The sequence below is a fragment of the Girardinichthys multiradiatus genome, chromosome 15, assembly GCF_021462225.1.
Source record: "Girardinichthys multiradiatus isolate DD_20200921_A chromosome 15, DD_fGirMul_XY1, whole genome shotgun sequence".
In the NCBI taxonomy this organism is placed as follows: domain Eukaryota; kingdom Metazoa; phylum Chordata; class Actinopteri; order Cyprinodontiformes; family Goodeidae; genus Girardinichthys; species Girardinichthys multiradiatus.
The window spans coordinates 5667456-5689613 of NC_061808.1; the positions used below are offsets into that span (position 1 = coordinate 5667456).

The window sequence follows — 22158 nt, forward strand, 5'->3', positions numbered from 1 at the left end:
AAAATAAACTAGAATGACAAAACAAACTAACAAATAAAGGTTTGGCATAGAAAGCCAAAAAAAGAAAAAACAGCTGAAATCTGTCCATATTTAAAAAGCAATCAGGCTTCTTTGAATGCAACTAAATGCCAACTTATCCTGACTGAGGGCCTATAAAAATGTGCCTCATTAAAACGGACATGTACAAGATGCATCTCATGAAGGGTAAAAGCAAAAAGCTCTCAAGACCTTCACAGTCTTATTGTTGCAAAACATACTGATGGTGCTGGTTGGATGCATTTCTAAACTTCAGAATCATCCAGTGAACCCAGAAGCGTAAAAAACATCATTTCGCCATAAACCAGCCATGAGAAAGAGCTCCTGGCAAGATTTCTGACAGAAGAGTGAAAAAGTTCTCTATGAGTCAACAAGCATTCACAGAGACCTTCAGTAACACCTGGAATTAGCAGGTACAGTATTTCCATTAAAACAATAAATAATGCACTAAACCACTATGGTTTCTATGGACGCTCACTGCACAAGACTCCACTGCTGAAGAAAAAGCATTTTTAACACTATGGAACATTACTAAATTTATGGACTTATTTTCTTTATATTGTTAGCCTCATAGCAAAATTGCCAAAGCAAAATTGATTAAATATGATACAAATAAAATTTGATTGATTGATGTTCAATATTCCCCTCCTTGAACCGCCACCTTAACGTGGTGGAGTGATCCTAGTGCTCGAATGATCCTAGAGGCTATGTAGTCTGGGGCTTAAATGCCCCTGGTAGGGTCTCCCATGGCAAACAGGCTCTAGGTGACGGGTCAGACAAAGAGCGGTTCAAGAATCCCTCATGACGACTACAAAATTGAGGCACGTGACGTCGCCCGGTACGGCGGAGCCGGGGTCCCACCCTGGAGCCAGGCCCGGGGTCGGGACTCGTCGGAGAGCGCCTGGTGGCTGGGTTGCTCCTCGCGGGACCCAGCCGAGCCAAGCCCGAACGAGAGACGCGAGACCATCCCCCAGTTGGCCCAGGGCGAACCGAGAGGGACCGGTGCAAAGAGGAGTGGGCGGTGGACGAAGGTGGAGACCTCGGCGGCCCAATCCCCGGATGCTTAGGCTGCGCGACCCGGTCCCGGATAAAGCGGAAGACGACGAGTACGAGATGTTCAATATTCATATTAATCTCTGCACATCAAATCTTAGTGAAAAGGTTTGTTTTCCATCTTTAAATAAAACTTCACGTAGCATAGAAAGATATTTTTAAAGCCAACTTTGCAAGAATTAAATGTTTACATGAATGTGATGTGCATGTATCATTAGAAAAAATAATTACAGTTTGTAAAAAAAAAAAACATTTTATGTTAATAATAAGAGGAAACAAGTTAACAAGGACGCTACAGGTAAAACTCTCTGCACAGCTTTATTTCTGTAGGTTTGCAATAGACAGAATGCAACTTCATTTTCCTGCAACTTTGATGCCATTTTTTCCACACAAACCCCTATACACACTTTTCACTCTATCCACACACACACACACACACACACACACACACACACACACAGTAAACCTGTCCAGCCTGCAGCTTTACAGGAAAGCAAACGTGTGTGTGTGCGGAGTATATCCTCTCATTGTTCCTGCTCTCACAGGGGGGAATGCTCTCATGCTATTGTTTTACCTCAGGAACTAAATGTCAACAAACAAATGCGAGCAAAGCTTCACTGTGGATGAATAAATTAAATGCTGCAAAATTCTTTCCAACAGGAGAATAACTTCCCAATAATTGAACCTAATCATGTGCTAGCATGAATGTAGTGTATTCACGCTATATTAACTCTTAATTAGTTATATTTGCTCTTACAGCTGCTACTTGTGGATTTATCTTATCTAAAAACGACCAGATTTCTGAATGAAGTTCAGCATAAAACATTGCCAAAGCTACAAAGAACATCCTGCATGCTTTTTGATCCTCATTATGTACAGAATTTTCTGTTTTTCTATGGAAACTGAACAAGTAGAACAGAAGATAAATGCTTAGTTATGGTTTTCATAAGAAAATAGAGATTACTGGTATGAATTCAGATTAGTCATAAATAATACTGATCTAACAGCAGTTCTTTAGATTAGAGATGCACCGATCAGGCTTTTTCCGGCCAATTATTTCCAGTTTTCTTTGGGGTCTTGCTACAATCTGATTTATTTCCAGTCTTGATGATTCAGTTTTTTGGGACTATAACACATAAAGAGAAAAACATGTTCTGCAGTTTGTAGATAGAGGTAGTAGTTTTCAGAACATTCACAGTTGTGCATAAAAGTATTTGTCTCTATTCGTTATCTGATTTCAAATTAGGTAAAATCCTGTGAAAAGGTGTTTCTTTCCACAGGTAACCAATTTTACTGTCACACAAAGACAAGCCGAGTGAATACAACATTTTTCAAATGATAATTTCATTTATTAAGAGACAAAAAGCGATTCAAATCAACCCGGCCACATGTGAAAAAGTAAATCCCTCCAATAAATAAATCACAAGCAACACCCTGATTAACCAACAGAATAACAAAAATCACATAAACAGAACTGCCTGGCAACATGAAGTAGGGTAAAAGATCTTAAAGGCTCCAATTTAAGGAAATTCCAGAATAAAGGTTGAAGTCATTGACATCCATCAGTATAGAAAGGGTTATAAAGGCACTATATGGCATCCAGAGACTCCAGCATCATCCACACACAGAGAAAATATGGAGCAGTGGAGAACCTTTCCTGGAGTGGTCCACCTACCAAAATTAGCCACTCATTCAGCAGGTCACAAACGAGCCCAGAAAAACAACCAAAACTCTGCAGACCTCACTGGCCTCAGTCAAGGTCAGTGTTCATGATTCAACAATATGAAAGAGAGACTGGGCACAATGGCCTCCATGGGGGAGTTCTGCTGACCCAAAACAACACAAAGACGCCGTCCTTGGACTCCATCGTTGGACTGATGAGAGAAAGAAGGAACTTCAGAAGATGTTGGTCTTATCACAACTGTAAACCTAAAAGACCATTTCCGAAAAAACAAATCATACTGACAGTCAAATGTGGTGGTGGTAGTGTGATGTCTGGGTTTGCTTTGATTCTTCAGGACCTGGATAACCTGTGGTGATTAATGGGACCACGACTTCTGCTCTCCAACAGGAGATCCTAAAGGAGAATGGCTGGCCATCTGTTTGTGACCTTAAACTCAAGCTCTCGTGTATTATCCAGTAGAAGGCTATAAAAAGAAAAGTTTGTGGACTGGCCTAGTCAAAGTTTGCCTTAAATAGGCCGTTCATGCATGAAAACCCTGAAATGGGGCCAAGTTAAAACAATTCTGCAAAGAAGAGAAGGCCAAAAACGAATATACCAGTTATTCTTAAGTATTAATTGCCAAAGGTAGCAGAAAAGCTCAAGTTTAAGGGACAATATGTTTTTCCACCAAGGCCCAAACTGATTGGATATTCTTTTTCTCTTAATAAAATCACTATTTGAAAAATGGATTTTGTAACTCCTCAGATTCTCCCTGTCTGATGTGTATCAAACTAGCAAAACCAGAAGAAATCTTTGGGGGAAAATACTTTTTACAGCACTAAACGTGCTTTTTGTTGACGTGCTTATTATAGTCTGTTTTCTGATGCATTTAATGAACAAAAATAAAGAGTTATAGTTGTAAAGAATTTAACCTGTGATCATCAATCAGAGACAATCAAAAGATAAATCAGCCAGAGACCAGATTGGAGTTATCAGTGCATCTCTTCTTTAATTAGAAGGTAATATTCAAATATCCAACCTTAATTTAACCTTAAGAGCACACTTCCACAAACATCTTACAATCTGCCTCATGTGTGTACTTTACTCTAACCATCAGCAGAACGGCCCTGAAAGCAAACAGTGGAAAACACAAACCAGGAGGTCACTGCTCTGGATGACAGCAGATCAAAAACTATGCTTTACGTCTGCTTGATGCATATCTCAGTCAACCGAAGCTCTTAGAAGAGACGAAAAAGATACAAAGATCTGTGGGGCATCATCGAGCCAAAAAACTTTCTAAAAAGAGAAAGATAATGAAAAAAAAAAAGAAACAGTTGCAAACTTTTAAAAGCAGTAAAGGAGCCATTACCTGGTCTCTCCTGCCCACCACTGAGAACCACATGTTGCTGCTTCTTGCTAAGTTCTCCCCAAACCAGTTCACGCTGCCACGTCCAGACTGGTGGAGGGACACAAACTGTGCACACCTGCTTTTATCCCAGCAAGCAGTCCAACCTGCTAACATGAACCAACAAGTCCAACACCTCCCAATTACACCGGCTGCAGGTAATCCATTTGGCTGTGGCTTTAAAATCAATGTTTACAGACAGAGACGTGGGACAGGGAAGTTCTCCAAATTCCCAAACCCGAGACAGAAAAAATTCACTGCAGTTTTTACTGCAGTTCACGTTAAAAAGTTGGGCTTGGGGAAAAATGGAAACCTCAGCAAAAACAAGTAGACTTACTTATAAAAAAGCCATGGTAAGTTCCCTAAATGTGTCCAAAAAGATGCAGTAAATTCCACAAATGTTCCTGAGTGCCGCCAAATTCCTCCACATGTTCCTAATTGCAGAGTGTTTGTCAAACAGTGACTTCAGGCGGCGATCCAAGAGGTGAAGTGTCTGCTGGGACGGCTGCTGGTCAGACTGAGGTGGAGCGCTGCGGCAGCTTCACCAGCCAACCACCACACACACACAGACTTATATAATAGGACAGAGCTCAGCCCAGTTTACCGTCAGTTCCAGCAGCTGTTTGACAAAATGTGCTGTACCTGCCTTTTCCCATCCCACACACTTGTTACTTTGCCTCCTTCTGAGACGTCCACACACGGGTCTGAAAATAAACAGAGCGAGGAGTTTTCCTGCATACGTCCTTCCTCCCCACACACAGACTCAACACGTGCACACAGGAAAGCTCTCAACTTCAGCAGGAAACTCACTCTCCTCAAAAAGACAAACATGTCTTAATGTTTCAAGGTGACACCTCGAGTCTTATATACCACATCCAGCTTTTTACTGACTAAAGTTCCCCATAATTAACAGAGACATTAATCTAGTCTGACACCATTTTTAATACAAATATAGGTAAATGTGTGGGTAAACTGAATCTACCTTGTTTAACTGATTCCCATTTGTTTCTCAAACATTTGAACTCTTGAGCAGTCTGACATATAACTGGAAGGTGAAGCTAAAAACTTAAACCAGTTCAATGATTATGGCTGAATCAGGATTATAGGACCTCTCTTCCATCCATTTGATTTAACTGGAGTTTAAATTCTATGGAGGGCTGCTGTAATACAAGTTAATGGGATGATGTTGATTATAGAAATGCAAGCAGTCACCTTTTAGCTTTACATAGTTTGAATATGATGCTGCTTAGGTCAGAGTTATATATTCCTTTAGCGTAGAGGGGGTGGGTGGGGTCCACCTGACCTTGCATTTACATGTTCCTAAGTTCAGCTTTCTGTGTTCCTCAGAATTAGGTCAAAATTGATAATTGAGTTTGCTAATCGATTATTATCTGATCCTCAGTGCTTGGAAAAAGAAATTTTTTCCCTCACCACTAGGAATACAATGTCTGAACATCTGACATATCAGAGCTCGAAGCAGATGGGCTACAGCAGCAGAGGGCTACATTGAAGGGCCACTCTGATTAGCTAAGAACAGGAAGTCAGGAGTTAAAATCATACTGTATTATATTTTTAAAGCCTTGACTGCCTCCACAGGAGAACGGGCCCACTGCACCCAAATATGTTGGAAAATTTGAAAAGTGCAATAACCTAGTGGTAACATTTAGTAATAATCTCAGTCATGTTAGCTGGTATTAATCTCAGCGGTAGCAGTGATGCAAACATTAGGAATATGTTGAGTGTAAACATGTTTTGATGGGAGAGAATGTCTGAGAATTTTGTAAACAAGCTAATTCCAACAAATGTTTGTGGTAAGCAGGAAGTGACCTGAAGAAAATTTTATTTCTCACAGTTGTTCCTTTAAATCTTTACATTAGATGAAACCTGTCACTGGTTTCACCAAGAAGACTCAATCTATTTCAGTTCAGCTTAATTACAGAACAAAAAAATCTTATATTCAAATACAAGATGCCATCACTATAATACTTAACATATAAACATCCTTACCTAACTGAGGAATTTAAAATCTGTAGGCCTTAAAAGGCATCAGTCCTATAAAGCAACTTATACAATTTATTCTGACATAAAACGCCGGGAATAATTGTTGAGCACATATGGTGGTCTGCCTACTGAACCTGCATACCTCCTACAGCTGTCCAAACAAACCCACAAACAGGCCCTGATTACAGCCAGGTTAGCCCCCTCCTGCACACCAGCTTCCACTGCAGGAGCTAACTGAACAGAGCAGGTCTCTGTCCAGACGGTTCTGTGAACGGCAGTGTTTAGTTTACGCTCTGCTGTCAGACTCAACAGTGAAAGCAGAGCACCACTGTGCCTCTTAATGACAAAGCCCTCAGTCCAACACAGTCCATGTGTTCAGAACTGGGTTAAAACAAAGAATAGTAGAAAATTCTTTCTACTATTCAGAGTAATTATTTACTTTTAAGCTTCCAGAGAGCTTTACAGAACCACAAACACACAGTCCAGGTTTTATTTCCTACCTTGGCAGCTACGATGCTGAGGCCCATGCCATTGTGCTTCTTCAGGGTTACCGTGACAACCTCTGGCTCTTTCCTCATTGGCTGAAAAGAAAGAAAGACAGGAAGGACAAACTGTAAAAGAGGAAGATTCCTCCTAATTCAATCTGGAGATCGAGCAACTGACCCTACGCCTCTGACAAATATTGGAAACTGAGACATTGGAGTCAAAAAACAAGGAGGTGGGGATGAGGAAAAGGGAGGGAAGGAATGAAGGCAGGAAAGATGAAGGAAGACCACAGAGGGACCTGTGGTCCCTGGAATTGAGTCAAGAATGAAAACCACATCATGGCAACACATATACACACATGTATACACAGCAGGGCTCATTTAAGGAGGGCTGGGTCACTGGGTGGGGAGAGACAGAGGAACAAAGACAGATCTGCAGAGGTTCCCACATCATGACAAAGGCCAACCACCAGAGTCCCGTCAGACTTGCACTAAACAAGGGAGAGGGTTGAATTTTTTTAGATAAATTCAATCTACTGCTATTAAACTGGCAGTTAAACTACCACTTTATAAAATGCATAAAACTGTAACACTGTCCAGGAAACTTATGCAAGGATTTTTAAAAAGGTGTTAAAGCTTCTGGTTTCGGCCACTATCAGCTTCTACCAATCGGAACCGGTTTTATGACAGAACATCTTTATACAAAGCCTGAAATTTCCAAAACCTGGGTTCCTACACAGATTAATGTCTAAATCCAAAACCTTTTCAGACAGAAGTCTCAGTCCCTTACAGAAACGGATCGCTGATAAATGGATCAATGGATGAACAAGTGAATGCAAAGGTGAACGGCAGATTGATAAGACGGACAAATAGATAGATGGACAATAAGAAAGAGGGATAATAGATGGACAGACGCATGTCTGGAGGGACAGATAGACAGTCAGATGGACAGGAGATGGATGGCTGGATTGGTAGTGGTTGATATGGATGGACAGGTTAATGATAGGGGGACAGGAAGGATGGGAAAAGGCTGCTTTCCAGGACAAGTTTCATCGACACGTTTCCCCAGGTATTAATGAGGAGATCATCTCGGACAATTAGGGTAGATCATGATTTTTTTTCCCTTAAATCGAAGATAAATGTTGACTGAAGAAGAAAGGGAACAAATTGCCAATCTTCTGAGCAGCATTTGCCTTCTAAAAACTGACAAGCCTATTATTTTTATCCAACTATGCAAAATGACTACAGTCAGCTTAATGAATCTAATGAGGGCATAATGTAGTTCTTCTGAAATGTGTGGTCATTAAAACAGCAGAGCCACTGAGACTGCTTGTAATCTGTCTCTATATGAAAAGAGTTTGTAGTTTGAAATAAATGAAAAACAAACCACTATTTAGCCCCAAAACAGACGATGTCACTCTGTTCCTCCTTAGAGATCTGAAATTTCAAAAAATAATTACAGGACAAGTTGGTTCACCAAAAGGCCACTGAGATGAAGTGAAAGAAGCCAGGTGAAAACATGCATAAATAGACACTGGAGTACTTCTCACGACACTCATCACCTGCTGAAATGAGCCAGGTTGTTTCACCCTTTAGGTCCCACATGTTGCTTGTAAAAATGTTTTTACCATTTGGTTCATATTCAGGACATCCCCCTCCCTAAAATCCCATATTTAGATTTATATACACCCGTGTATGTGTTTAGTTAAGTCCTACAGCCTGCCTGAACACACCGTTAATCAGAGACGCCTGCCTTATGTCGAGACTACAGTCCTGAAAAAGTGGAGCATGGATAAACAGACCAATTACACAGGAAGTGGCTCTGTGTGTGTGTGTGTGTGTGTGTGTGTGCGCAGTCTATCATTTACTGTTGCATGCTCACTAACTAACCACTGTGATTGGTGTTGATTAAACTGCGAGTCTTCTCAGAAGCAAACCGCTCCGCCTGGAGTCGCTGTAATTGCTGCTGTTGGACTGGAGGACCACACAGACAAACCTCTGGAACCAAATCAAAGCAACCTTCAGGTTTACAAGGCGCTAAAAATACTCCATCTATGTCAGTCGTGTCGTCAGACTGTCTACAGCTTCGGTTCTGTTCAGGAATTTTACCTTTTTTAGACCACATATTCATATTGTGTTTTCATGCAGGAAAACCTACATAATCCATTTAATCCAAGGAAAATTTCATCCTTATTTTTTCAGTGTAGTGAACAGATGAACAGATTGAAGCATTCCACTAGAGCAACTGCATGGTCCAGCCAGCAGCCTGGAGGTATAGATAGCATTATCTTACGATACAACCATAAATTTGAATGATTTTATGCGACTAAATCTTGTTACCCTGATGCTCAGATGTTGAATGAATGCACAACACACTTTTACGATTTTTTGAAAAAAAGAAGCTGACAATTATGCATCATTTTTCAGGGTTTCTGGAGATTTTTCAATATTTTTCTGCAGGCTTTGGTGGCTTTTCACTCATTTTCTATCCAGTACCTGCCCATTTTCAGAAGAACAAAACTCCTTGGTGGAAAAACACTCTTTGCTGTTGCTAAAAGGCAAACTATAAAGAATTGTAAGAGACTTTATTAATTTGACATCAGGTAAGCCATTGAAAGCCCTGGAGTGCTGTAATAGGAAATGCTTATCAATACATTTTAAAATGAGAAAAGAGGTTAAAAGACGATGGAGGAAACCTCAGTCAAAGCAGAGATATTTCAGTGGAACACAACGGTTTATTATCACTCAGTCTGTGTTTTTCAGAACTGGTGTTTTGCTTTCTGTTGTTAAATCCACTGAACAGATCGGCCTGCAAGGTTTCCCTGAGTCAGCATTACTCATCCCTAAGCGTCCTGTGCAACACCAGCTGAAACCAGGACACCTGCCTGCTTTTAAAAGCAACATTAAACATCAAAATAAGGCTGTAAAAGAAGAGACGTTTCTGTGTGGCTTTGTTTTGTTTTTCCATTTTTTTTTAAATCAAGTAATTAAAATGCCAGAAATGAATGTGCATCATACCATTTCACTGTTGTCAGCAGAGAAGTGGTTGTCATTGTCGGCTCCTTCAAAGTGAACAGTCCAGGTACCAGGAGAGCGCGGATGTGGGGTTAGTCTACAGAACCCTACAACACACAGCATCACATCAAGTTGCGTTTCCAATATTTAAGAAGAAGTGTTTTGCATTAAATCTGTTTTGTTTATGATAGACACATCATAAAAATGCATTGTTTGGTGTACCTCTCTGCAGCAGTGGGTCCAGGAAGTCCTGCAGACCATTGGGGAGGTGGCGCACCACGTCGCAAGAGTAACCGTCCTCCGGGAGGAGGAAGGGCAGCTGAAGGTCCGGATCCTCCTCCAGCTGCACCTCTCTGCCGTCACTCCTCGCCAGCTCATCTGCTGTGTTTTCCGCTACTGCCACCACATGGTCTATGAGCTCCTAACACACAAACCACAGCATGGACAATGACTCACGGTTTTACGTGAAAGTGAGGCTCATCAGCCCTTTCAGTGCAGGTGTTTGTCTTACAGAGGGGATGTACGGCTCATCCTGGGCACAGCGATAGTTGGTCATGAGGGCGTGGAGCTGCAGGGAGTTGAGCTTGAAGCAGGTGTTGTGAATGTTCTGCACGTCCTGCATGGAGTATTTGTCCATGGTCAGCAGGGTGGTGGCCTGAAGGGGACACAAAAAAAGCAAACCACATTAGAATGAGGCAGATATGCCGATGCTTCCTGCTAAATAAAAACAAAGACTACATTTATTGTTGCTTTAACTTTACAAATCAATCCCAAGCAAACTTTTTTCAAATTTTTATGAAGAAACTCTATACTTTCAGCATTTTTGACAGTTTTTGCCTTTTTTAATAAATATCACAGTTGACCAAATTTACAGAAGACGGATGAACGGACAAAGAAATAAGCAAACAGACGGAGCTTCCTTTTTCCACATCTATTCAGCCCTGGAAAACACTCAAATTAATTCTGACTTCTCCAAGCTGTGTAAAAACCTGATTAATAGTGTTTTTCTCTTTCCAGCATGTGTGGTTGTCCCTAACTTATATCATCATCCATGGGTCAGGGCCATTTTACATTTTAAAACTCCACACTTTTCCAAACAGATTGGGCTTTTATTGATGCCAACTGGATATTTGCTCTCTATATAAAACATGAAGCAGAGAACTCTTGGATTATTAGGTAGGTACAGGAATTTGAGAGTTCTCAGTCGATAAAAAACAACATTTTCAAATATGAAAAAAAGGCCGCATGAGTAAAATAAAAAGTATACAGATTTTTTTCACCTGGACAATCCGGCTGAGGTGGCAGTCTGCAGCCAGCTCCAGGCCCTGCTTCTCAGCCCAGGCCTCAATGTGGCTCAGCTGCTGCCGGAGTATGGCCCCCCAGTAGTGACAGCACAGCCCTGAGTCGGCGTCCGTCACCAGCTTGTTGAACAGCCACATGTTGATGAAGTGGAAAAGCTGTGAGAAGAGCTGGATGGTGAGGGCGGCGTTGACCCGGCAGCGACGGAGCAACGACATGGCGCCCGTCAGAGTGTTCAGGACGTCCTCTGGAAACAAAAGCAGGAGAGTGAGGGAAACTCTGTCTATCCTAATGTCCTAAATTTACATTGGGACTGGGATCAGAGTATATTGTTATTGCAACTGTTGTAAATGACTGTTTTTACATTGTTTTGGTTGGACAGAGGAGATGTAGAAAGTCTAAAAGTGATGAAGGTGTAACATAAATGGGCAGTCCGCTGGGCTATCTAGCACAAACATCTGTCAGAGAGTGAGGTCAGTCAAACAAATTCGACATTTCTAGAACACGATGCATTCAAGTAGTGTGAACCGCTAAGAGACGTAACTGCAAACACATGTTGACATTTGTTTATTTAAATGTAAGGCTACTTTGCAGCTAAATGGTTATTTTTCATTACGATTCATTAACTTTGCAATAAACTGCATTTCATCTTTTCAGTCCTCATATCAACCTAGACTGGAGGCAAACTACTACTATAAAACCTGAAGCAGTGAAGTTAATGAAAGTAAGATTTTTGTCAGTTTGAAACGTTTTGGTCAGAACTATAAAATGGAAAAGCAGACATGTTCAGCTTGAATAATTTCAAGCTTTTCTCTCATTCAGTATTACGCATTAAATTAGTGAATTCAGGTTGTTTTCTATAGAAAAACAACCCGTTACAGCTGATCCTCAGACAGAGGGATGAAACATCATCACCTGAGCCCAGGCGTGCGTGCAAGCTTCACAACAAGAAGAAGGTGGAGGAAGTGGGTCTGGTTGGAAACCATCGGCCTGGAGTTCATTTAGTAGAATTGCTGCAGTTTTGAAAGCTACATGAATTTGAGTGTTTCTCTTTAAAATTACCGATATTGGGTCTTTGTGGATTATGCTCCTCAGGGTCATCCAGGAAGGCTGGCATGTAGTTATTCAGATCAGCTTGTAGACAGTGGACCAGGTACCTGCCATCAGACATAACAGATGATTATTAATGCTAAACCCTAATTTTAGACAATAAATTACAAAAGATTCAATCTAAAACAACCAGTAATGCTATAATAAACCCTAAAACTGACTTGAAGGCCATCTGAACGAGGTGGGCGAGGATGTCCTGGGCATCCAGCGTGATGCGGCTCAGGTCCCGGTCCTGCTTGATGAAGTTTAGCAGCTCGGAGGCGTTGGCCATCCAGAAAGCCAGGGCTCCTGCAATGTTCTTCTGTTTCTGTAACGTACCAATCACAACCACATACGCAGAGACAAAAAGAAAACATACAGAGGAGGCTGTTAGCGCGGCAGGACGCAGGAGAGGCTGAAGATGTTACAGAGGAGGTAAGAAACAGAGGGAGGTTTGTGTTTGAGTGGCAGCCAGAAGGAGCAGTTGTTACTTCAGTGATAGATTCATGCCTCCAACGCCCCTCCCTCAAAGCCAAGCCTGTGTCGAGAAGAAGATCGGTCATCGCTGTCAGATCAGTGAACAAACCAAAGCAAGGTGTCTTCACTTCTTTTACATGACAATTTTACAGTTTAGCATGAAGGTGACCTCTCCTTTTCCATCCAAACACACACAACTCCAGTTACTACATCAGCAGACACAGAACAAATTCAAATATATGTTCACACTGCAAGCAAAAGCCTCCAAATATGGACAATCCTAATGATGGGAGGGATTAGCATAGAGCTAAGTCTTTCAAGTCAGGATTTACTGAAACAATTCAACTTAAATACTCCAGAAGGCACCAGTTTATGGAATAAAATTGATTATATTTGCCAATTATAGCAAAGGAAACAAGGTTGGAAACTGTAAAATGTAAGTCCTGATTTTAATTATTTGGGATAGTACCTTATGAAATCTGCTTCTGGTATTCTTTTTATTATAGGAAGTAAAAACAAATGTTGAGGCAAGCCTGAAAGCTTAAATTAAAACCTAACGAGGAGAAACCAAAACCATCTGATGTCAAAAGGAATAAAGTTTATCCTCAAGCCTTTAAAGCTCATGCTGTTCCAGCCATCTCCGTTTTCCTTCATTTTGTTTAACATTTGCTTATTTAAACGTACAGATCCCTTAAATTTTTACACATCAGAATCAGCTTCATTGGCCAAGGTTGTGCACACAAACAAGGAATTTGACTTCCGTTCCACGTTGCTCTGAATCTGCGAATAGAAAAAATATGAATAAGTAAATTTGGTGGGAACTAAAAATATAATTAAATTTTTTTTTAAGTAAAATATATCTGTATGTTTGCCAAGATGAGTATAATTTTACTGAATTTAAAACAGGACTGAGTTTGAGTTGAACTAGGGCCTTAGCAGTGTCTAGTCTGTGAAAACAGGACTATAAAAGTGTTTTAAACTCAGCTGAACCCCTTCCCTCTATAGCAGCAAGACACTGCTTTTCAAAACTACCTGAAAACAAACTTGGTTGCTTGCAGAGTGAACACAAATCAAAGATTTATGAATGACAGTGTCTGATGAGCTGATTGGCTAATGTTCCCCCCACTCAGAGAGACGGGGGAATGCAAAGCTCGTCTCCCTGCACTCATCTATCCCCGCCTCGGAAACAAATCACAGAGAACAAAATTAAAAAAGCCCTTCATTCAGAACAGCCAGAGAATGAATGGTTGAGCCAAGTGCATCCAAAACAAAAACCGGTTAGAAACACAGATGGATGGCTGGACGTGTTCAACGAGTTTCCAAACAGACACGACTCGTCTCATCCACACTGCTGAGGAGAAGCAAGACGTCACACAAACAACAGAAAAACAGATGCCAGAGTTAAAGATGGAGCAACAATGACAGAGAGTGGTTGCTTTGGTTTTTAGTACCAGGTTGGTTCCAGGAAGCTAAATGAGATTAGTCAGGTTGTTGTTGCTGTTGTTGCTTAGTTTTCCAGCTGTGAACAGGAGGTATAGTCATGGCTTCGTTTTGACATTTCTGTTAGAATGGAGAAATGAAAAAGGAGCAGCAGCAACAATGATGGGCTGGTCAACAAAATGAAAGCACAGAGAAAGATGAGAAGAGTGAAGGAAGCAGAACAGGTTGAGCGATGTGATTTTAAAGCAAATGTGACCCGACTATTTAGATGTTGGCCTGTTTGCAAACTGTCAAACAAAACTTTTGTAAGGACAAATTGTATTTAAACTTACTAATTTGTGATCCAGGCCTATTTTTACTAGACAAATAATGCAAATATTGAAGCTTTGCTTGTAATTTATGCAATTAGTTCCGTTTCTTTCTTCAACGTAAAACCAGACTTAAAAACACAATTTCAGGCTTTAACACCTTCAATGAAGGGTTTTGTTGGCCTCGTTTAAGCCCTTCATAATGGGACTTACAGGACAACACTGGAAGGGGTCCTGCAGCAGCTCCTGGGGTACACCAAGCACACAGTGAGCTCCCCATTATGAATGAGATGCTACAAAACATCCGTGGGGGGATCGTGGTATTTCATTACTAAGTTTGCAGCATATCTGGGTCCTGCATGCTGCAAGGAAGAGCCTAATAACAGCAGCAGCTTATTTCTGATGTCTGGCTTGAGCACACCTGAATTGATTGGCCGTTAAGAGAATGTGAAGCCAGACGGCCCACACTGACCTCATGCTAAGGCTACGACTTAATCACTCCCCCACTCTGGGCTGACAGAGATCTAATACCACTGGGAGGCACAGCTGCTGTGCATATTGTGTTTTGCCTCTGATTTGGCTACAACTAATATACTCTCGCCAAACACGAAAAAATACTGAGCCATAATTAGGCCGCCTGCACATAAATATCAATATTCTCTAGCCTCCCTGCAAAATAAGGCTTCCTAGCGATGAGGAAGAGCCCTCACCTCCAAATTGTGCATAGGTTGTTTAATCAGTAACATTTTAGTCACCTCTCACCTGTGGTAGAATGGCAAAAGAAGCAGCAGTGAAAAACCTACCCAGGTAGGGGCCTTACTTATAGAGGCTCATTCTACAGTTGGTATAAAAAGATTTTGCATCCCTATTGAAACAGCAGGATTTTGTGCTTTTTAAAAGGAAAAACAAATAAAAAGATAACCGATGATAAAAAATCTTAACCCCTTTTACATCATACATATCCTGTATTACTCATGTCATAAAAGAAATTAATAACCAGCTGGCTCAATTGTGAACATCCCTGACCTAATACTTTGCTTAAGTACCCTTTAAGTGATACTTGTTGCATTAAAGGTTTCTGGCTGATTTATGTCTACTATAAAATGCAAGGAGCAGCAGGGAATAGTTTGCAAGCAACTTAGCGTTACTTAGTTTTGACATGATGTAGCAAGTAAAGGTATTTATTCTCAACCTTTAGTGCCTGTCCTGCTGTCTAGACTGCATCGGTTGCAGCAACTCATATTTTCAGGAAGCGTGGCATAAAGTTCTCCAATTACTTGTTGCATATTAGTGCAAATCTGATTTTTGGTGCTATCAGTAAAAGAAAAAAAAAACAAACTTGTATGTACGATGATGTATAACTGACATTTTTTTTTCCCCAACATCGCCCAACCCAAAAGGAGAGAAAAATAGCCATGTAGAGAGGAGAAAGTCTTTGGCAGCCATATCATGGTGTGCTGTGGTAGTGTCCTACCTGATCCCCTTCATCATTATCCTGGACAGAAGGAAGTGGAAGAGGAGGAGGAGGAGGAGGAAGAGGAGGACACGTTTACAGGACAGAGAGAAAACACGTCAACAGCTACAGTATGGACACGGTATGTAAACACAGAGACATTCTGGCTCACACATGGTTTACAACGTGACCCAGAATGAGTTCATGAACATTAAGCTGATGGACATGAGAGTCAAACAACCCCGGCCTGTTCACAGCTAACATTAAAAACACTCTACATTACTAGTGAACAGCTGCCTACGTGATAAACGTCCAATTTAAAAGATGGGGACAACAGGAAGAACACGGACACGTATACCAAACAACTCAAGGATTCAAACAGACTTTTATACTGTACATAAACAGTTTTTCTTTTAAAAAGATGAAAAAATGTTTTTAAAAAGTAGTTGTGTGTTGAAGCATGGAACATAGACGGAAACATTCATACTGCATATTAGTTTGGTTGGTTTGTCTCATTTACTTCACCTGCTGCATGACGTGTGGACTAGCTAATCGATCCAGGCAAGATTGTACCTCCACTTTCATAATGGAGGGTTTAAAGTTAGATCCAGTTCTATTCCTACAGAGTATTAGGGTCATTCTAGATACAAGAGGAGATGTGTGGCCACTGAGGACATTTCCGCAAAAAAACGTAGACATTTCTAAATTAATTTCACACATTTACTAGAAAAAAGTCAAAAAGTCATAAATTTGCAATACAAAAACGACAATTTTCAATGATAAAAGGCAGATTTTTACCATATTAAAACTAAGATATTCTTTGACACTATAAAGGTCAGAAATTTGCATGAAAAAAAGTTGAATTTTAGATGCGCATCTGGATGTTTTCCAGATACTTTCCATCTTTGGTTTAATACTGCAAATTTCTGCCTTTAAACATAGAACATTATCACTCAAACAAGTTTAGAACTTTTAGACAGAATATCTAAGTAAAATGAATCTTGTTTTTTGGCGAAATTTGGCTTCTCCGTGGCCCCTTTTTTATTTCTTTAACTACAATGTCTCTAATCCTTGTATAATCCAGCGTTAGTGATTGTTCAGCACCAGTTTCCACCAATAAAAGCGCTGGTTCTAAGTCTGTAGTTAAATTGTTTATTCTGTGTTTTCCACTTGTACATTTTGTAGCATTCAGTTGCTCTCCTGTTCAGCATAATGTAAGGAATTTGTGAGATTATCAGAAAAATATATACTAAAGTATATTTTAAACATCAACATTAATGAAAAGCAGATTCTTTCCAGAATCATAAAACTGATCATCTCTTAATTTCACCAGCATGTTGGTAAATACTGCGTGAAACATTATGTGTAGCTTCTGTGTTTAGAAAAAATAAAGTCGTGACATAAAAGTGTTTAAAAAAAAGTTTGATTTGTAATATTTGTTTCTTTTTTACTGGAAAATTATTTTAGGAATATATTTGGTAACAAATCTGGTGAACAACGAGTGAAGAATATATTCCACATTTTTAAAACAAAGCTAAACTGTTTCTAGTTAAAGCTCCAACGCTTAATTTACATGCCTTATAATCATTAAAAAATGTTTTTGGTCAAGCTAATACATTTGTATGGTTATGGTAAGGAACATTGTACCCAGACAGAGTTGTTGCTCTGCAGAGATGCTGTAAAAAGTCCCCAGTCGGTTGGGTTAGCACACAGCTTACATGTTGTAATTAACTAACTCTGATCTCTGAATGAACACAAACTGCTGCAGAAGTCCAGGTTCTCATATTCTGTCATCAGCCTCATATTCAAATACCTTCATTAATCCCACTGACATGAAACCTCTTAAAATCCACAGGATATTTTTTATTAAACTCACTGCACACTAAAAACAATAAGAAAACAGGCAGTGAGCTAAAAAAAAAAAACTTTCATATCTGCTGCACGGAGAAAACAGCACAGACAGATTCCTAGTTCAGCAGGATTTTAGAAATCTTCCTGCCTTTCTTTGCTGCAGAGAGCAGCGATGGTTTCCTGTGTGCTCAAACCATTAAAACCAATGGGTGACATACAAAACAGCAAGTGCTATGGAGGCAAGAGGCAAGCATATGCAAACACATCCTTACAACTACAAGGTGTAGTTTGTAAAAGTAACGTTGATATTTAAACACAGAATGCCCATATTTCAACAAAAAAATGGAAATATGGAGAAAACCTGCCAGACTGTCAGGAGCAAAAAACGGTGGATATATGAAGGAAAAATGCAGCAGAGTTTTACTAACCTGGATGACTCCTTCCATCATGCTCACCATCTTGTTGACGATGGCGATGACTTTATGCGTCCTCTCCGACGGCGACATGTCGGGCCGATAAGTGGGCGACAGGACGTAGCGGCAGGCCATGTACAGGACATAAGTGGGCGACAGCTTGAAGTGGACTGTGGAGCTGTTGGTGTAGTTGATGATGGCCGACAGGAATGTGTCTTCAGCTGGAAGCACAAACAGGATTCAGCATTTTTACTCAGATCCAATCAAGAGGGTTTAGGATCAAACGGTTGGATAGACAGATGGACAGTGGGACGAACCGGCAGACAGACAAGATTTTCCAGAACATTTAACCCAGGTTTTTACCCCATTAAAGCCACATAGTTGACAGCAGCAGCTTTTTCATATCCTTACTTATACAAAGATTACTAAGAAATCCACAGTTAGTCTCCGTTTTTTTGTTTTACCAGTAGACGCTTTCAATGAGGAACCGACTGGGACCACAAACTGCATGCAAATAAATGGCACATTTAGACATGGGTATGGGGAATAAAATCTGGAAATGCAAATGTTACGCCACATTCTGTTTTCTCTGTTTTAATGTTCCGTAATAATCCAGACACAGGAGTTGGCCTACACTGCTCCCAGTCTGGACAGAGTGGTTTGGATTTTAGGTAACGATGGTGGGTCCTGAACTTGGCTGCACATCCCCAGGTATAAGGGGGATCCCAGGTAAACCACTATCACGCTGAAATCTGTTTCTTTACGTTTAAACTGCTTCAAAAAGTATTTGAAGTCAAACTGGTTGCAGCTGCTATTTAGCATCACTGTTCACTTCTCATCTAAATCCTGAAGATCTGAGCAGAGCAACTGGCAGGGCTTTAACAGCGCTTGTGCGTCATCTTCACCACCGACAATCCAACCGCCCCTCGAAGCATATAATTTCTTTCCCAGTGCATTGTGGGTATGCAGGTCTACACCTCTGTATGGGTGGCTGAAACCCTCCTCTGCCTGGAAAAATAGATGAGCTCTCGCTACGCTAAACATGCAATGCACACAAGAGCTTGAGGAAGGTCAACAAACACAAAGGTGCACAAAGACAAAGCAAACAGCTAAGAGAGCTTTGAGCTACAAAGACTGTGGGAAACATCCGCTTTCAGAAAGACCCGCTTTTAGTTCTGCCTGGGACTAAAATCAACAAAGATCAAAACACTCACTTTAAAAAAACAAACATAATTTAGAGCCATAAAATCCATAAAAACATGAAACCTAAAACAGTCTTTTTAAGGTGCTTCCAATAAAAACAGTATCAAATATGGATGACGATATCTGGACACGCAGAGTCTGATGTACTGATGTTCATGGACTTTTCTGTATTAACATCAGTATCGGCCGATGTTGGTCATTTTACATATCGGTATCGGTTCCATTAGTACAACTGGGCCAATACTAATGACCGATGTTCATTTCAATTACTTTGGCCAGTTGTTTATGTGTTTCAGGAGGGGGAGGTGTGTGGTGACTGTTTGGTCATGTGACAGTAATGGCGATGCAGCACAGGATTGTGGGATGTTTGACTGAAGCAGAGAAGCTTTGAAATGGTGGGGAAATATAAATAATCGATATAACATTGGTAAATATAAGTTATCGGCCATAACTGCAATGTTAATACTTGATACAGATATCGGCTCAAATTTTCATATCAGTGCATCCCTAGTTTTCTTTATAGAAAAATACCTTTTTAAACAGGAATATCTTGATTGAATGTGTGGCCACTTAGTTACAACACAGAAAAAGGACATAATCAGTTTTACTACAATAAATATGCTATGCGGGAAACATGAGTGAGTAAAATGATCCTCCTACATGTTTATCCACGATAACCAACTATTATTTCAAATAGTTTTTCCTCAGTGTCTGAGCCAAATGAAGGAGAGGGTTTTACTGGAGCTAAAGTCTGACTGTTTTATCAGTATTTTAACTTCCCTTCCATCCAGCACATACCTACCATTAGCTTAAAATGGCTTTTTAGGGCCCAAGGACAAGCTATAGAGGGGAAAAAACTGCAGACAGACTAAGAGTTTCAGAGACTGTGTCCTCAGAATAAGAATTTGGCCGCTAAATTACTGTAGTGCTATTCAAGGTATTAAGTAGGCTATTCTGGTGACATACTTGTTCAGAGGTGCATCACATGCCTGTGATAAGGGTAAAAAACATTAATTAAATGCTATCAGCTTGACTTCAGTATTGGATTGATAACCAGGTAAAAAGTGTTCAAAACCAGTGAGAAATAATATGTGTTCTTTTGTGAATGTTTAATACCCCCATCACCTTCCTATTTCTGTCTTTATTTTTTCCTTAAAGGACTCTAATAAAAAGAATTTGAGTAAAGAAAAGGTATGAATGCTATCTAAGCTAACTTAACGGATGAACTGTGGAATCAGCGGCAAAGATGCTTTCTGGTATTCCAACTTTAACACTTCAGTCAGGTCAGACCAGCAGCGACTAGAAAAGGTTCAATAGTTTCCAGCGATTGACTGACAGAGGCAGACAGAGATGCTCACAATTTTCTCTGAAGTCGATGCTGGCTGGAAGAGTCAGCTCAGTCCTGTCTGCAGAAGGATCCTGGGACCTGCTGAGAAGAAAGAACAACACTGAGAGACGGCTCTTAGAAGATACGTCGGAATAAAGCTGGAGAAGGGAAGACTGTGTCTGACCTGCTGTCCTGCTGCTCTCCTCTGATCATGGGTTTAACCATGCCTCTCTCCATCTCCAGTTTCCCTGAGCTCTGCAAAGAAGGAGGAAAACGGCTTCAGCAGGATTTTACTTTAGATTAACTAAAATTATCGTTTCTAATTAATAGAAATCTAATAAAATTAAAAGACAAACATTTAAAAATGGTACCGACTTTTGGAAGGAACTCAGGTTGATTTTAGTCAATTGTGAGGAAATTATTGAAAGACGTATAAATTAAATTATGAATTTTATTCCTGAAATGGTGATCAGAAAAAAATCCAGACAGCTATGGGAAATTTCATGCAGCTAAGATAAAAGATTTGCAATTTTTGGGTAAAAAAAATCAAAGTTTCTGAGTCATTTTCTGTTAATTTTGTTGGTGGCAAGATCAATGTGATTATTTTTCTTTAAATAATGTATAAAACTGTAGTCTGCCATTTTCTATTAAATAAAATTTCCGATTTTATACTTTTAAAATTTATTTTGTATATTGACCGAGTAAAATTTCATCATACACATCCTGCGATATAAAAATATATATACTTTTCACCTTCCAGTAGATTCAGTTACTTCAAGCAAGAACTCCTTATCATGCATCAACTAAACTTCAACTCTGCACAATAAACTGCACTTTTATATATAGAGTATAAGAAATAATTAGGCCAAGAACCAGAACCTAAAGTGCACCTAATGTGCATCCACTTCACAAAAATGCCAAGACTTCCAAAGCCTAATTTTGCAGGTTCCTTGCATCGAAAATAAATGGAAGCGTGTTTGTCACCTTGCTGGTGGGCAGGGCTGCTCCAATGTGGACGTCTCCACGGAGGTCGAAGGTGGTCTCTGGTACGCTGCTGCAGACGACACACAAACATTCAGCAGTTCAAATGATAACAAAACCAGTTCAGATTTAATCCAGAGGCCATATTTACGTATCCAAGTCATGCTCGGGAAGAAGAGAGCTACATCTGAGAGGCAGGAGGCGAACGACTCCCTAATATGTAAACACAGACACTTATGTAAGTATAAGAAAGCCATGCCAGGTGTCCAGAAGTGCAATCATGCTGGCCCACTCTGCGTTTGACATCTACTGAGAGCAACAGAATATTTCCACTCTGTTATTGACAGAAAGGTCTCCATCACAACCAGAATAACCAGTAGGTTAAACCAATCACAGCAAGACAACAGATACATAAACAACGTACTAACAAACAATAACAAACTAACAATGCATAGTTCTGATCAAAGGTTTACATAAACCTTTTGGCTCTAATGTCAGAATAATTCAGCTGTTCCATTTCCAGAGTGGAAAAAATATGCAACAAACAACTACAATAAATTTTAAAAACAAGAATTAGATGCACAGGTTTGAATTTGTTTTCACCAAGGTAGACTCTGGAATACAAACACAAAGCCACATCCTGCATCCATTTTCTGCTT

The 22158-nt window shown here is 40.2% G+C and overlaps 1 protein-coding gene across 13 annotated transcripts in view; it reads right to left on the reverse strand.

Moving 5' to 3' along the window:
- afdna (afadin, adherens junction formation factor a) overlaps positions 1 to 22158 on the reverse strand; it is a 113700-nt gene that overhangs the window by 35604 nt on the left and 55938 nt on the right. For 8 of the 13 annotated variants that reach the window (XM_047387850.1, XM_047387844.1, XM_047387848.1 and 5 more), the window contains 12 exons: positions 21503 to 21572; positions 20703 to 20773; positions 20550 to 20620; positions 18004 to 18209; positions 15746 to 15766; positions 12229 to 12374; positions 12020 to 12114; positions 10939 to 11204; positions 10170 to 10313; positions 9881 to 10079; positions 9662 to 9765; positions 6659 to 6739 (listed from right to left, as the gene is read on the reverse strand). In XM_047387850.1, the coding sequence (XP_047243806.1) occupies positions 6659 to 6739; positions 9662 to 9765; positions 9881 to 10079; positions 10170 to 10313; positions 10939 to 11204; positions 12020 to 12114; positions 12229 to 12374; positions 15746 to 15766; positions 18004 to 18209; positions 20550 to 20620; positions 20703 to 20773; positions 21503 to 21572 (1474 nt within the window). The remainder of the gene's footprint in view (positions 1 to 6658; positions 6740 to 9661; positions 9766 to 9880; positions 10080 to 10169; positions 10314 to 10938; positions 11205 to 12019; positions 12115 to 12228; positions 12375 to 15745; positions 15767 to 18003; positions 18210 to 20549; positions 20621 to 20702; positions 20774 to 21502; positions 21573 to 22158) is intronic. The other 5 variants (XM_047387852.1, XM_047387851.1, XM_047387853.1 and 2 more) reach the window with 2 other exon arrangements.